Source organism: Papaver somniferum, unplaced genomic scaffold (assembly GCF_003573695.1).
Source record: "Papaver somniferum cultivar HN1 unplaced genomic scaffold, ASM357369v1 unplaced-scaffold_150, whole genome shotgun sequence".
Lineage (NCBI taxonomy): Eukaryota > Viridiplantae > Streptophyta > Magnoliopsida > Ranunculales > Papaveraceae > Papaver > Papaver somniferum.
In genome coordinates, this window is record NW_020624377.1 from 3,157,254 (window position 1) to 3,174,296 (window position 17,043).

The 17,043-nt window shown below is 38.5% G+C and overlaps 2 protein-coding genes across 2 annotated transcripts; one reads left to right on the forward strand and one right to left on the reverse strand.

Annotated features, from left to right (window-relative positions):
• Window positions 1-311: 311 nt before the first annotated feature.
• LOC113336035 lies at window positions 312-1,391 on the reverse strand. Its single transcript, XM_026582032.1, has 2 exons — window positions 1,143-1,391; window positions 312-830 (listed from the first exon to the last, which is right to left on the reverse strand). Exons 1-2 carry the CDS (start codon window positions 1,389-1,391, stop codon window positions 312-314), a joined length of 768 nt encoding a protein of 255 aa, XP_026437817.1.
• A 12,651-nt stretch (window positions 1,392-14,042) lies between these two features.
• LOC113336113 (probable xyloglucan endotransglucosylase/hydrolase protein 28) lies at window positions 14,043-16,022 on the forward strand. Its single transcript, XM_026582109.1, has 4 exons — window positions 14,043-14,470; window positions 14,580-14,680; window positions 14,770-14,978; window positions 15,341-16,022. Exons 1-4 carry the CDS (start codon window positions 14,260-14,262, stop codon window positions 15,867-15,869), a joined length of 1,050 nt encoding a protein of 349 aa, XP_026437894.1. The 5' UTR covers window positions 14,043-14,259; the 3' UTR covers window positions 15,870-16,022.
• Window positions 16,023-17,043: the final 1,021 nt, after the last annotated feature.

Below are 17,043 nucleotides of genomic sequence, written 5' to 3' on the forward strand. Positions count from 1 at the left end.
GCGTTAACAACCTTGTTGTACATATATGTCCCTAAGAACTTCTCAGTAAGCTGGTCGTAGGAGTCGATGGAGTTGGGGGGAAGGTCATCGAACCAGGATAGGGCCGATCCTTTTAAACTCGAACGGAAATATCTGCAGAGGATTGCATCATCTTGATCCCATCGTGCCATCATACGATTGTAATACCGAAGGTGGGCAGCGGGGTCACTAGATCCATCGTAACACTCAAACGCTGGGATAGGGCACTTCTGAGGAATGAGAGCTTTGGACAAATGTGGAACCAATGGGGTGGTGTTGGCTTCTTTCATCACCTATTCTAGTCTTCCTCCTCCTTGCCTTGCTTTCAGTTGCTTGATTTCGGCCATCATCTCGGTACGAAGGTCGTCCATTGCACACTGATGGTCTTTTCGGATTGCAGATCGCTCTGATTTTTGATTCTCACTATCAAATGTGGAATGAGAGCTTTGGCCAAATGTGGAACCGGTGGGGTGGTGTTGGCTTTTTTTATCACCTCTTCTATTTTTCCTCCTCCTTGCTTTCAGTTGCTTGATTTCAACCATCATTTCGGTACGAAGGTCCTCCATTGCACGCTGATGGTCTTCTCGGATTGCAGATTGCTTTGATTTTCGGTTCTCACTATCAAAGTAGTATGAATCCTCCGACACAAAATCTGGGTCGGATGACCTATTTCCTCTGGTTGCTCCTCGGTTTAATGGCTCGGGATTTGTCACGAAGATCCTTCGGTCATGGTTCGGCTCTGGTGCTTTAGAATTTGCTTCACCGTGTTGATGCGTTGCTCCAATGCTTTGGGAAATCTTGTCCTTGAGCTCCTAATTTTCTCGAACTAATAATGTCACAGCCTCTGCATATGTCATCTGGTTCTTCTTTAATTCTTCGAGCTCTGCTATCAGCTGGGGGTAATGATTCGATCCTTGGTTCGGAGTTCCGATCCGCCCTTGCCCCCCAATGGCCACAGTGTGATCTTCATCAACTGTGTGGATTAAGGGATGGGGTGGGTCGAAAATCGGCAACAACAATTCCACCTGTGGAGACGTCGGTTGTGTAGCTGGCAGAGTCTGATTCTGATCGTTCGTTGGCGGCATTCCAAGGGATGGTTGCTACATCATTGATTCTACAAATACTTCTCGTTGTTGGTGAGCACGGGAAGCTGCGGCTTCCTTTGCTTCTTCAGATTTGGTTGTCATAGCTTTGAGTGCTGCTGCTGCTACAACGTTGACATCTAGGGGTGAGGTGATTTCCGCTGTGTCTAACTTCTGGTTTGGTTCCTTCGTCTTTTCGCCCTTATGTTTACTGCGTTTCATAACTGGTGTTGTCCTCGGTGTCTCTTTGGACGAAGCCTTGGTTTTTCCCACGTCCTTTATTTTCTCCATCTTTGATTCTCTGCAAAAACGAAACGTCGTCGGAGAAACAGAATCCACATTGGTTTTGTTAGCAAGGTTAAAGGAGAAACATACATTTCAGCGCACACTCAAAGATTTTCAAAGAAAACGAGGCTTGGGGAAAACTTTGTTAACAAAGTGCAGATCCGGTCCTTGCAAGCATAAATTTGTACAAGGGTTTTTAAAGCGCGTTGTAAATGCAATCAATATAAAAAAGGCAGAAAAATAAAACGTTCGTCTAAAGGCACCATGGGGAGGTTATCTTAAAGAAGTGAAAACTTTAAAAGTCAGATCCAATAATCAAAGACATAGATATACTTATGGACCTAAAAAGTTGTTCGGTAGAACCCAGATCCATGGGTTTTTAAATATGAAGGTCTGATGACGTAGATCTGTTGTTCCTTTGCCAGCAAGCACACGATATAGACATATTAAAAATGATTTTTGAAGGTAGATCCGCTACGTATGACGCATGGTGTATAAGAAACCTTGGATCCGAAGATAATTCCAAAAATGAGCACAGATCCAAAGAGTTTTTTATAATGGTAAATGAAAACAGAAAAACTTTTGAAAGGTGAATAAAGTGTCAAGTTACTCAGAACACCATTATTCAGAGAATAGCGTTGAGAACCAAAAATAAGTAAAATCACAGGATAAGATAAGTTTTTTACCGGGACAGAATCCCTGTTTCTAGCGCCAGATTGTGAACACAGAAATAACGATGGTATCACCGTGTCCACAAACAATGTTCGCATTACATACAAAATCGTTGAAGGGAGTAAAATATATGTAAAACGAAGTAAGTTCAAAACCTATCAGACTCTGAGCCTTCGGGCTCGTCCTTGTCTGTTTTATGGAGAATAGATTAAGCTATTCATACGATCACACACACAACACAATGAGTCTAGGTAAAGCATATAAAACAGAAGATAAAATACTGAATTAAATGAGACAATGATTTACGTGGTTCAGCACTAAGACCTACGTCCACGGGGTAGTTGTTTCACTATGCATAAGGGGGTTACAATGATAGTCGAATGACTTTGGAGTGAATAACGAAGCTAGAACGAAGGTGCATCTACCACTCACTCTTTACTGTTTCTCTCTCTTCTGCTCCTATATCTCGCTCTAATTCTCAAAGGGTCCACCCCTTCTCTCTAAGTGGAGAGGGGTATTTACAGAGGTTGAACATGGGGTCCGCCATCAGAGACAGTTGTATCCTTATCGTCTTGGTTATTGTGTCGTCCAGCCGCTATCTTTGTTTTTTCCCCAGCGTCTTCCAACGGTATTATGCATAACGAAGACGAACCTTCTCCTTCTCCACAGGATGTTTGACACGTACCATATTCCTAGAGTGTTTAATGCGGGTGGTTGGGGTGGTCTGCACGCGTCAGACAGATGTCTGATGCCCCTGTCACGTCCTTGTCGGCGAGACTCTCCTTAGCGCTTGATCTTGAATCTTCCTTGGGATGGAGTAAAGTACTTCTCTGGCAGCTCTACGATGCTTCTCGATAGTTTACTCCTAGGGTGCTCCTTGATTCTTCGTCGTTGGATTAATCAGATGATGTACACGTGTAGATGATAGATGCTCCTTGGGTGTCGGCACGTGACATCACAGTCACACTTTTATGTTTGTTGTCTTTAAAGGATGATTAACTTTAAAGCTGATATAGAGATATCAATGCAAATATATCAAAATATTTGGATACTTTAAGATAAAAAACTATGATTTTTGGGGTGTTCTATCGTGGAAAAAAAGATAAAAAATCCATATAATGAAAAACCACTGATTAAGTATTTTCTTTCTTGATAGTCTTTCGTGATACCACCAGCTATGGACCATAGGCTATGGTCGAAAATCACAAAAGTCCCAAAAGTAGTTTGACTCTAGTCAGCATTAGATGACTGACTTCTCTCCCTGGAGAGTCACAAGCCTATCTGAACCTTCTGGGAACTTTGAAGGATCCGCCTTATTTTTGGTCATTGGCAGCTTGTTCTATGTAATACACGCACACAAGATATGGCTCACCTGTTTATGCATCACGTCCAGGAACAGGTTGTTGTCTATTCAAAAAAGACCCTTTAGCTTTCCTTTAAATTCTATGATGATGATTGAGCTCAAATTTTATTTAGAAAAGAATACATGTTCCATTATGTAAATGTACACCACGGGATAATCCGATTTGATCATGCAATAATTAATAGTTTGATCAATCCGCTGATGTTTGGGGTGCAACGGATCGACGGATGCGGATTAGGGGTCACCTGCGTCCAATCCGTCAAAGTTGTGGGTTTGGAAACACAAAATTGGTTTAAAAGCCCAAAATCAATAATTCTTGAAAAAGACTTGTACATTTTAATACTGTTTAAATGGACAAAAATTAAAAAGATATTGTTCAAATGGGCAAAAATATAAAAATAGGCAGGATGTAATCAGTTTCATCCTACCCATTTTCAAATATTTTTTCTTATTTTTAATTTATATCAGGATGCATCCAGTTTCATCCTTTCTATTTTTCAAGTTTAAACCGCGATGAATCCAGTTTCATCCTTGTTATTTTTTTCTTTTGTCCATTTCACCCATACTAATTTTTACTCGTCCATTTGAACCATGTTTTAAAATTTTTTGGACAAATGACCCATTTTCCGATTTGAAAAATCCAACCGTGTCTGGCCAAATCACCTGTGAATTTGACATCCGCGGATCAACTGGTGATACGGGATGAATGCGGATTAACCGCGGATTTAATCAAAAAAAAAAAAAACGAGTATCATGTGTGGAAGAAATGTATAATCACATCTTAACAGTAAATAATCCTATAGTAAATTAACAGTGAATTTACCTATACGGAAAATGGGTCATTTGTCAAAATATTTTTAAAACATGGTTCAAATGGACGAGTAAAAATTAGTATGGGTGAAATGGACACCAAAAAAATAGCAAGGATGAAACTGGATTCATCCTGACTTAAACTTAAAAAATAGCAAGGATGAAACTGGATTCATCCTGATGTAAATTAAAAATAAAAAAAATACTTGAAAATGGGTAGGATGAAACTGTTTACATCCTAGCTATTTTTACATTTTTGACCATTTAAACAGTATCTAAATCTAAATGTCCTTTTCACCCAGGAATTGTTGATTTTGATCTTTTTAACCAATTTTGTGTTACCTATATGCGCATCTTAACATCATGAAAAGCAATCCTAGCATTATTTTTCTTCCGTCCATGGAAAGAGTTTATTCCATAAATTATAAGGCTATATCACCCATATTACAGTTATCAACATAATCATCAGTGCACCACTATAATAATTTAACTAATCAGATGCGTTACGCTTTCGTACATGGACACCGTTTATTTGACTCAATGTGTTCATGTGATGGTTGGCTTTGCATCCGTCTTAGGAGTACTAACGTTCAAAAGAAAGTTGCATATGTTTTTGGAATCCATTAACTAATGAGTACAGGAAAATACCGGGCAGTGATATACAGTACGAAAATATGAGAGTCGGAGTCGCATATGGGCTTGGATAAGATTACAAACCGGCAAGGATTGTTATTTCGGATAAGGGGCGTGCATAAAATCCGGAACCGCGGATTTTATCTGCAACCGTCCGTAAAATTGCGGGTGAAAACCAATCCGCAAGAATTTTTGGGCCGGATACGGGTGAGTTTTCAAACCCGCAAGGTTTAACGGTTTGGTTGCGGTTGGTTTTGTAAATCCGCGGATACACCCGCACCGTATGTTATAATAAAAATAAAGATCAAGCCCAGTTAAATAAAGCCCGACAAAATAAAGTTATGAGCCTCCAGCCGGTCATGTATTCTGCTATTTAACCTAACGGAGTTTGCTTTGAAATGAAACGAACTGAAGTTCCCCTTCGCTCAATTTCATGTTAGTTTCAGTACAAATATCTTTTGATTTTTTTGAATGGTGTTCATATCTACATCATGGAATTCTCCTTTGGGCTTATTAGTCCCTGAATACTGATTCTATTCCAAATCAATTACTTTTTTTTCATTATTACCACGCAACTTGTTTGATGAAATGCCTAGCATAGCATGTCCAAAAATTCCCTCACCGATTTTGACTAAATCCGCGATTAAACCGCATTCGGTCCACATTACCCGCTGATCCGCGGATGCAACTTTGACGGTTTGGTTGCGGGTGATCCCTAATCCGCAACCGTCCTTCCGTTGCACACCCCTATTTCGGATATTCGTTTTGGACAACGACATTCTAAAGTTGATAAGGTGATTAATAGTAATTTTCGATTTTATCAACTTGATTTTTGATGACGAAAAGGATGATTAATCCATGTTATTATAAAACCTTACTGCCTTACAGTACGGGTAAATTCACGGATTTCAAAGTCGAACCGCAACCAAACTACTATGAGTGTGGATTTGAAAATCCCAACTGTGTCTGATCCATAGAACTTGCGGATTGAGTTTCGCCCGCAATTTTACGGGTGAAATCCGCGGTTCCGGACTTTCTGCCCATCCCTAACTGACGCTGACACAAGAGCAGGGGCCAAGCCAACTTGAAGCCTAGTTGGCAGCTGGGCTCCTAAGTTTAATTGCGGAAAAATTAGGCGCAGGCCCAAAAAAATAATATTCTCACTGTCAGACCCACAATTAATTTTAGGTACCGTGACACCCATAATTATATGAAAATTTGAAACGTCTGCATAACAGGTTATGCATCAGGGGTATAATTGACAATGCAACTTGGATATAACATATCTAAAAAACTGCGCCTTGGAATTTTACAAATTTTATACCGTCGGAAATATATTTAAGAGAGCTACACAAAGAGTACAAACAACAATATCAAATTTTTGTTTTTCCCGAAAAAATCGGAGGTGATCATCATTTTAGGAAAAAATTTCGAAAACTTGATACATAACCATTATGCAGCCACCGAAAAGGATGCGTACCGCATTATGCAACCATTTTCTCCACTGCATAACAAATTATGCCTCTGCATAACAAAGTTATGCATCTATAACAAGTTATGTAGCCATTGTATTAGTGCGTACATAAAAAAATAGATGCATAAAAGATTGTGCAACATTGTCTCGATACATAATGCATTATGCAGCCATATTTTCGGCTGCATAACAGGTTATGCCTCTATTTTCGCGACTGCATAACATGTTATGCAGATATTGTTGTAAGTGCATGACAAGTTATTCCGTCTTTGTTTTTGTTGGTTTTAACAGTGACAAAAAAGTTGTTGAATAACATGTTATGCAACTGTTTTCTGGACTGCATAACAAGTTATGCAACAACTTTTGTAGATGCATAAAAGGTTATGCAACTACTTTCTCAGCTGCATAATAGGTTATGTAGTCATTTTTGTATCTGCAAAACAAATTATGCAACCATTTCTTTTATTTCACCCAACTATCGACCACATCAAACTCTCTCCATCTTCTCACCGTCTAGAAAGCTCACTCAACCCGTACACGCTGACCCTAAAGCTGTCGTAACTCATTCCCGTCCAAGGTATTGCTTTCATGTCCGAGCTCCAAAAGTAGCAGTCAGATTTAAAGCTTGAAATTGTCTCCATTCACGGATGAAGAATCATGATGGAACTGCACATTTTGATCTCCTTCTTTAGTTGATTCACTTGTTCAGTGAGTTTGTAAATCTCATGAGACTAATATCAGTTAAACTCCAAACTATCGTTGCCGCTGCTGCACGCGAAACTGATCATATGAGAACCCTCCGTTCATCACCTAGCTTTGCTTCAAATGAGATATGTCAATAATTGGAAAATTCACGGCTAACTTCTTCAACAGCAGCTAGACAACAACGTCTCAACCAACATAAAATCAATTCACCGGCTCCATCAGCTCTTCTTCATCTCGGCAACATCTCCTTAAAACCAACAGAACATACCCCATCTTCTTCTCCATGTTGTTGTTGCCAAACGCCTGAATTCGACCACCACTGAGTCAATCAATTCCAGCCATGAAACCAGCATCATTCATATCGAACCCCAAACTCCACTCGATGAGCAATCACCAATTCAATCAACCCATCACTGCAAACATGCATCGGCACTTCCACTTATTTGCTGTCGAACTGAATTTCATCACCACTCCCTGAATTTCATCACCATCGTTCAGACTAGTCTCTCTGCACCTACAAAAATCAAAACAAAAACAAAACTATCCAAAAATCAATTACAACCTGAAGAAAAAAGTAAAGGCCTAGGGTTTGTCTAAGAGACGAATCAGGAGAAGAGATTACCATACCACGAATCAGGAATGAAATCTGGCCAAACTTCTTGGTTTTAATCTTCTAACCAAGAATTGTCGTTGTTACTGAAAGAGAAACCATCTCTCGATCTGTCTCCCCTATCCCATAACGAGAAAGGAAAAATTGGTTCTTCCTTGATGGAATCAGTCGATTTTCTAGGGTTTATATATTTCAGAGGACGGAACAAAGATTTATTTTTAGGATCAAAGATTTCTGTAGAATCGTTTTTGAAATTCTTAAGAATCAATAGAGAAGAAACTCACAGTAGAGAAGAAAAAGAGATAGGAATTGAAGAAGAAATTTTGCTGTGAAGAAACATAATTTTATAAACTTTGGGTGTGACGGAAATTTTACTCCAGAAAATGGGTGCGCGCCTGAACTTTTTTGGGCGTGAATTTCTCAGTGAGAAAAATCTGGAGAATGTCTAAACTTGGGTTTTCAAGCCCGTTTGTGCTCAGTTTCACCCTTGGCGAAACTTTATTTTCCAATAGTCAAAAATTCTGATACCACCCCTGCACATAGCGTTGAAAACTCACCGCTCAACTATAGAGTGGTGATGGACAGATCTTCCTTTTGAACCATTCGAAAACCGTCGAGACACAAAAAAGATGAGCCATGTCCCATTGGTAAAAACAGTGGTCGCACTTGGATATTTGTTTGTGTCACGACCGTTTTTATGGAGTTTATAATGGCGGTTTGGCAAGTATATTTCATGATTTTCATCTCATGGTCATCGTTTTTCACACGATGGCTATGCAATACCCTAATGATACTACAAAGCGTAGAGAGTGGTCCAAACGTATGGAGGAAATGATGTGTAGAATGGTCTCAATCCAATTGACCGAAAGTAACTTGCCGTGTTTAAACTTCTATCCATTGTTGCTGGCAGTGACACCACACCATATAACTAACATGAACGTCATACTCAATTTGACTTTACATTGCAGAGAAAAGCAGAAAGGAAACAAACCAAGTCTGCTCATGTTTTAGTATCCGTTGTGCTGCGTGTCCACGAACACCATAACTCTTTTATTCTTTTTCCACCCAAAAACAAAATTCTCGTTTCACTAAATCCTGATTCTGACAAAAAAAAAAAAATCATGTTCCAAATGCAAAAATCCCGTTTCACTAACCGATCGTGACAAAAATCGCCTGGCTTGGGGCGCACATATTACTCTCACCTGACATGACTCTTTCTATTTTTATTAAGTACTATATAATTGGGGCGGAGACTACTATAACAACGCCTGGTGTGAAGCGTACATATCGCAACCGTTTTCCTGACGGTGTTTATAACCGCGCCCCATTCAGACGGTAATTCTATTAACGTTCCATACTCAGATGCTCACTATACTAACGTCTAATCCCAGACGCTCACCATACTCACGCCTAACTTCACACGCTCGTTATATCCACGCCTCACTATATTTTGATTTGGTCTGGGTTGACGACTACATTTAGTCTCAAACCCTAATTTTCCATACTAAATATAACTATAGTCCTCTCCATTACGCTTCACTTTCGGACCAAATTTGGGTATAGTCCCCAAGTTTGGTCGTGACTGTGGTTGCTCATAGACCATTAAGCTGACCAACTCAAGAAACTAACCAAGTGTTAAGAAGCTTGCATAGCACATCCACGGAAGAGCCAGAAAATCTATTAGCGGGAAACATGATATTGTTAGTGGTGCAAAATAGCAAATTAGGCTTGAGAATCCAAAATCCCTAAAAACTTATACTTTAAACTAGAGTTGCACATGAGCCGGTACAGTCCGGTTTTCTGTTGGAACCGGTACCTGTACATGGAGTTGACCGGTTCTTCAATTTGAGGACCTGTACCTGTACCTGGACTTGTACCTGTCACGATAAGACCGGTCTGGTTCCACTCCGGTACCGGTTTTTTACCTGAATTTTGAAACACACAGTAATAGTATGTATGACAGTAAAGTAACAACCTAAGAGTCTAAGACTAAGTTCAACATTACAAAGTTCAAAATAACAAAGGTTTAAAACATCACAGTATCAGTGTATCACACTTTAAGTTCAAAGTTCAACATTAAAACATAGTACTAAAACACAACATTTCCATAAGTCTGCGACAAGAAATGAAATGCAATCCTTGTAAAGGATGGGGGACTTCTCGAACAATGGCACTGGCTGCACTGAAACAGAGTTTACATCAAGCTTCTTTTAGCAGAGAATCCCTTATGGCTGCAACATGGAACAAAAAACAAGAAAGTAAGCAAGCAATACAAGAAAACTTGAAAAGTAAGTTCTATTAAATAGAAGAAAACCTAATATATTACCTGCCTCATCTTCAACAGCATCATCAGGTATATAGTCGCATAGAAGATCAAGAGCAATGGGCTTTTGAAGAAAGCTTTGTGTACAGAGCAATGCTTCGACTGTCCTTGTAGACATAGAAGCTCTCCATGGAGTCAGCACGCGCTTCCCGGTGCTAAAAGTTGATTCAGAGGCCACTGAAGACACATGCATGGCTAATATATCTCTTGTCATGTATGAAAGTATCTTATACCTGCTTGCATTAGCCTGCCACCAAGCCAATATGTCAAAATGGTCAGGTTGACCTATTTCACGCATTCCACCTTCAATCACATCTGTCAAATACCTGTCGAGCTCAGTTGTTCTTGCCTCTTCAACACAACTTGGGGTGTCCCAATGTTGTTTCCTCCTTGATTGAATTCTAGCAAACAGACCAACAGATTGCACACTAACTGGATAAGCAACAGTATGAGCATCACTACTTGACCCCTCCTCATGAATTGAATACAAGGACTTATAATCTTCAAAGAGTTCCTCAAATTCTAATTTCACCTTTCTCATAACTCTTTGAACCTCCCATGTATTATTCTCATACAAACAATTAAGAGTAAATTCCAAACCCTTTTGTTTCTCTCTTGGATCTAACAGATGAGCAATAAACATTACAGAATTCATTGATTCATACACACCCCAATACTTATGGTACTTAACACACATTAGATGAGACATACGAGCAATAAAAGGATCTGATGCTACATTGTTTCTAAATTCTACTAATTGTTCATTGATGAGTAACAATTGCCATAAGAACATATGAGTACTGACTTGTATATATGCAGAAAAGTTGATAGTAGCATCGAAGAATACCTTTAGACACTTCACAAGACCTCTAGCATATTTCCAATCTTCTTGATAAGGAGCATGTTGACGAGGAATCTTTTTCTTCTTATTCTGCTTTGCCTTGTTCTTGCTTGTTGGATCCAACTCCTCAACCTCTTCCTCTTCTTCCATATCCTCAAACACGTCTTCTATGACAACATTACTAGCTATAGATTCTTCAATATCAGCATCAGTAGGTAAAACAGATTCTTTTTCTTTCTCAAAGATAAACCTCTGTGGAAAGTCCTTATCAATCTGTGCTCACATTGCAAAAACTTTTTCATGTTTTTCAGCAGCATCTAACATCAAGTAAGTGCTATTCCATCTAGTATACACATCTAAAATCACAGATTTTTTACAATCTACTTTTGCTAGAGAAGCACATTGTTTAAATTTTTCGTTCCTAGAAGGAGAACTAAGAATGTACTTTACAACTGACCTTATTCTTCTAACTGATACATTAAAGAGACTTACTGCATCTTGTATGACAAGAGCAAGAACATGGGCTGCACACCTCACCTAGAGAAAGAACAATACAAAAAGGATACTGTCAAATTCAATGCTTAAAAATGCAACACAAAAAGATACTCAGAGAAGCTATGTTCATGAAACTGTCAGCATTTATATCTATATTTCAGTAGCTTAGTTGACAACAAACTAAAACTGAGAAACTCAAACTTAACATGATTTCAGTGCATTTTATCTAAAGCAAGACATTACATGAATAACAAGTGTAGAACATGATAAGAATGTAACATGGAATGCAGAACATGATAGAACGTAACATGGACTTACATGTAAATATTTGGCTCTAATTGGTGATCCTGTCCATTTAATGACAACATTCTTCAAATGCTCAATAGCCACTTTGTTTGCGCTGACATTATCTAGAGTGACACCAAATACATCTTGTAGACCCCAATCCTTCAAACAATCCACCAGCTTCTCGCCGATTGCATTACCAGTATGACCTTCAACCTGGCAGAACATGAGTATTCTCTTTTGTAGCTTCCAGTTCTGATCAACATAATGAACGGTTACACAAATATAGTTATAATTATTTGGTGATGTCCATGTGTCCGTTGTCAAAGATACCCTCTGCTTATATGTCAAGAAATAAAATTTTAGGCTATTCTTCTCTTCTACATATATCTTCAATACATCCCTATAAATTGTCATACGCCCTGGAACCTTGAATCTAGGCTCTGCCACCTGCATCATTTCCAAAAAACCTGACCCTTCTACTGCTCTAAAATCTATTTCATCCCTGATTATCCACTCAACAAGAGCCCTTCTTAACTTTTCATAGCTGTAAGAATGAGCAACAAGTTTGCCATCTTCACCTGGTTTTGGGGGTGACATCAACAGAGTTAGTTGTCCCTTGTATTTCTCTACCTTCCTGTTTGGATTTTTAAGGCATCTCTTCAAATGCTTATGTAATCCAGAAGTTCCATGTACGTCATTGTAAGCAGCATACAATCCCTTGCGATGATGACATTCAGCTTGAACGTCACTTATCCTGGTCATCTCCAACCAAACTTTAGATCTCACTTTACCATGCTTCTTTTTGTTGTCACCAACTTCAGTTGTACTTGTTGGCGTAGGTTCAGTTCCATCTGTGCTAGATGCAGCTTGAGAGGATGATCCAACTTCAGTTGTATTTGGAGTTTGAGTTGAACTTGGTGTAGGAACAATTTCTTTTGGTCTTACACAAACAGCAATGCTATTACTGGAATCATCTGGCGCTTTGCGCTTCCCCATTTAGCACCTCAAAGGCCTGCAAGAGAAGTAAAGAACATTATATGCAGTATATGTATATTAGCCTTATAGACTTCAAGCACTAGTTCCTTGCAAGAGTGAAAGGTGCAGAACAAGAGTGAATTACTTGCAATAAGAAAATTAAAATGCAAGAGAGATTTTCTTCACTATTCTCTACTAGTAGTATTAACAAAACAAGACATCTAAACAACAGAAACAACAAAAGAAATCCAAATTCAAGCAAAATTCATTTCATTAATTCATAATTCCATATCAAATTCCATATCAACTAAATATAAATATACAGAGCAAACAAATTACAAATTACAAATCCCAAATTCCGTAAATATTACACTAACAAGCAACAATCCAATCAATCTTAAAACTCCAATTGATTCATAAAGCATTCATGATTAAACAAGAACCCAAGATTCAGTTAGGGTTTCATTATTCTTGTTAATTCTTTCATTCAAACTACGTAATTATAGACACCATAAGAAACCCAGAAAAGATCTATCACTTTATAGAGATTCAGTAGAAAAAAAAAAAGCAAAGAAAATTTCTAAATTTTCTAATCACCAGATTATGTAAACAAAGAGAACCAAAATTGAGATTCAAACCAGGACTAACCCTGAATCTGTGGGGGAGTAAAAATTGATACCTATGAACAAAGAGATTTGACGATCTGTGGAGATTGAGTGAAAACTGAAAACCCTAAGTGAGACTGTCTGTTGCTGTTCTCTTTCAGACAGAGAAAGAAAAAAATACATGAAAATTGGCTCGAAGTGAAGTCGAAGATAGTAGATAGACTAAACCTAGGAGGGACGGTTAGGATCTAATATCATAAAAAATATCAACGGCTTTAATTTACCGGGACTTTGGGTCCGGTACGGGCCGGGACTATCCCAAGAACCAATACCTGTACCGGCCTACTCCGGGTATCAACTTTCAGAACCGATACATGTACCGGTAATTCTGGGTCGGTTCGGTTCAACTCCGATTCTTTCGGTTCCGGACCGGTATAGATAAAATGGACCGAATCTTGTGCAGCTCTACCTTAAACTGCATGTGCCTCAATAACACATTGATTTGGAAAACCAACTAGGGGTATGAATCTCGAAAGCACACCAAACTAGGAATTCAAATCTAATCAAACGCATTCGTTCGTTATTAATTTTTCATGGCATTCATCTCTACTAGTATATGAGATGAGTTCACCACTATTTCTAACTTTAAGATTCACATTGTGTCCGCCGAACGGTCCATATTCCGATAGATACAAGTAACGAAACACAAAATCTAGATTCGAGATTTTATTACCAAAAAAATATCAAAATATAATGCCTGAAAATTAGGCACAGTAATTACACAGTAACTACTCTCCATTAAGACTAATTCTAATCAATCAAGTAAGTAGGGCGTAACCACCTCCTCTTCCCCCACTAACATACAAAAGTCCGTCCACATCCCTCCTCTTTCTTCATTCACTCATCATCACATCTTTCTCTCTCTGTATAGACTCTCTGGAGCGCACCCTCCAATAAACAAACACACAAAAAATACACCATCACCTCCACAAAAGAAGACAAGAAAAAAGAAAATCATCATCAAAACTCACACGCAGAGAAGAGTTTGATCATCAATTGTGGTTGTATATCAGCTAAAGAATGAAGGAATTTCTGGTATTAATCACTACTATTTTGTTCATCAGTAGTGATATCTTATCAGCATCAGCGTCTTTGATTCTGAGGAAAAATCTTCCAATACTCTCGTTTGATGAAGGTTATAATCATCTGTTCGGAGATAGTAATCTCGTCACTAATCAAAAAGATGATGATGATGGGAAAACAGTTCAACTTCAACTAAACAAAAGAACAGGTGATTCCATTTTTTTTTCTTTCTTCTTCTCCTTTGATTTAACTTTACATCTATCTCCGAGTCTGATTATTTTACTATGTTCTTGGGGAAATTAATATCTCTGGTGCAGGTTCAGGATTTGTCTCTCAAGACCTTTATCTTCATGGATTTTTTAGTGCTTCGATCAAATTACCAGCTGATTATACTGCTGGAGTTGTCGTCGCCTTTTACGTGAGTACATACTTGGATTGATTGATACTAATACACAAAATCAAGTCCTCTGTTTTTTAAATTTTTGATTGGAAATTGGAATTCTGCAGATGTCAAATGGAGACATGTTTGAGAGGAACCATGATGAATTAGATTTTGAGTTTCTGGGTAATATAAGAGGAAAAGATTGGAAGATTCAAACAAATGTTTATGGGAATGGAAGTACAGCAGTTGGTAGAGAAGAAAGATATGGTCTCTGGTTTGATCCATCTCAAGATTTTCATCACTATTCAATTCTATGGACTCAATCTCACATCATGTATGTACTAATCTCAACAACCCATTTTACTTGTCTTCTCTTCCATTTTTAATTTAATTCTCTGGTTCTATTTTTAGTTCTCATAATCTTTTATTTTTTGTGCATTAGATTCCTCCATTTTTAGCTGCTCATTCTGTGACAGACTGGCACTTTTTTTTTTATCGACATCAAAAATAATTTAAAAATGAAAAGATTTTTTTTTTTTTTGCCCACCCACTATTTTGTCATTGTTTTTTCTGATATTTATTTATTATTATTGAAAAGGTGAACATTCTTTTAGTACAACATTTATTCTTCTGATGCAAAATAAATAATAAATGAAAATTCTAATAATTTCTTTTTTTTTTTTTTTTGTTCTGTAGATTTTATGTGGACGATATTGCCATCAGAGAAGTGCCAAGGAGTGAAGGAATGGGTGGAGTTTTCCCCTCAAAGCCAATGTCATTGTATGCAACTATATGGGATGGTTCAACCTGGGCTACAAATGGTGGTAAATACAAGGTCAATTACAAATATGCCCCTTTCGTTGCAGAGTTTTCCGATCTTGTTCTTCATGGTTGCACGGTTGACCCGATTGAACTATCATCCATCAATTGTGATACAACAACCAGCAATATCGATATCTTGAGTAGTTCTGATAATAAGCATACTACACTCTCGTCCGAACAGCGGGTAGAGATGATGAACTTTAGAACGAAACATATGACGTATTCCTACTGTTATGATCACACTAGGTACTTGTCCCCTCCAGCGGAGTGTGTGCTGGATAGCCGTGAAGCTAAGCGACTCGGACAATTTGATCCTGTAACCTTTGGAAATGGACCACCTAGCCGAAAGGGTAAACGCCGTCATCGGCGTAACCGCAGAACAGACTCAATGGTCACCATGTGAACAAGATTGGGGTATAGTTTCTTGCAACCACTTGGTGGGTACTTTTGAATAAGATTTGATTTTTTTACACATTATATATTTGTGAATTTGAGCTAGAAAATTTGTGACAGATTACATAAAGGTGTTCTTAAGTAACTTTGCTGCTTCCCGTCACTTTTCTCTTTGCCATTTTAATGTTCAAACTTCAAAGGTCTCTCTCTAGGGGTTTCTTTTTCTGGATATCCATGGTACTGCCATTTCTTATCCAGATATAAGAGGACTTGTTGAGTTCTTATTGCGTTAGATTTTTTTCATAATTGAGGTGGCCAGAGGGGATCCATAGGTCCCCATAAATAGGTTCCGGGACCATTTGATGAGACATTTCCGAAAAATAAAACGGTCCAAACTTCTGACCATTTTAAACTGGGGTGACCGTACAGGCTCCTTGTTGCATGCCAGTACAGCCCTGGATAGTAGTAACTGCATGCCGTCCGTAATAAGGATAGCGGCTCCATGGTCACCATTTGAACTTACAACCATATGGGTATTTTTGAATAAATTTGATTTTCTTATACATTATACGTGTGTGAGTTTTTTTTTATTTTTTTTGATGCAAACAAGGGATTTTTATTAATTGAAATGTGAGATAACTACATTATTCATATCCTCCAAAATTGCACTGACAATAAAGGTCGGAGGATAATCCGACCAAATACGAGAAATTGCATGGACTCTAGCATGCTTAGAGCAACCACAGTCATGAGACGGACTAAATATCAAAAGCCAGACTAAAAGCCAAAAAAATTTGGTATTCTGGGTGTTCAAGCGCAATGGGGGACGACCAAAATTTGGTGAAGCGTAACTTATACGAACGCTTGGTGCGAGACGGAACTTATACTCACGTTTCTTGACCGAGCGTCTTTATAATATGCGTCTGAACGAAACGGAGGTATTACGTGCGCCTGATTGAGGCGCAAGTATAGTTCACGCCTAACATGGGACGGCGATGGAAGGTGCGTCTACTGGGACGGAGATGTTATGTGCGTCTGATACATACGGAGATAGAAAGTGCGTATGACTCAGGCGGACATAGAAGGTGCGTCTGGGTAGCCAAAGAAAAAAATCAAAAATGTCCGTGAGAAGTAAATGATTTGAGCACTGCACATTCGTTTCTTGCTTCCTCCTCAAAGCGGGT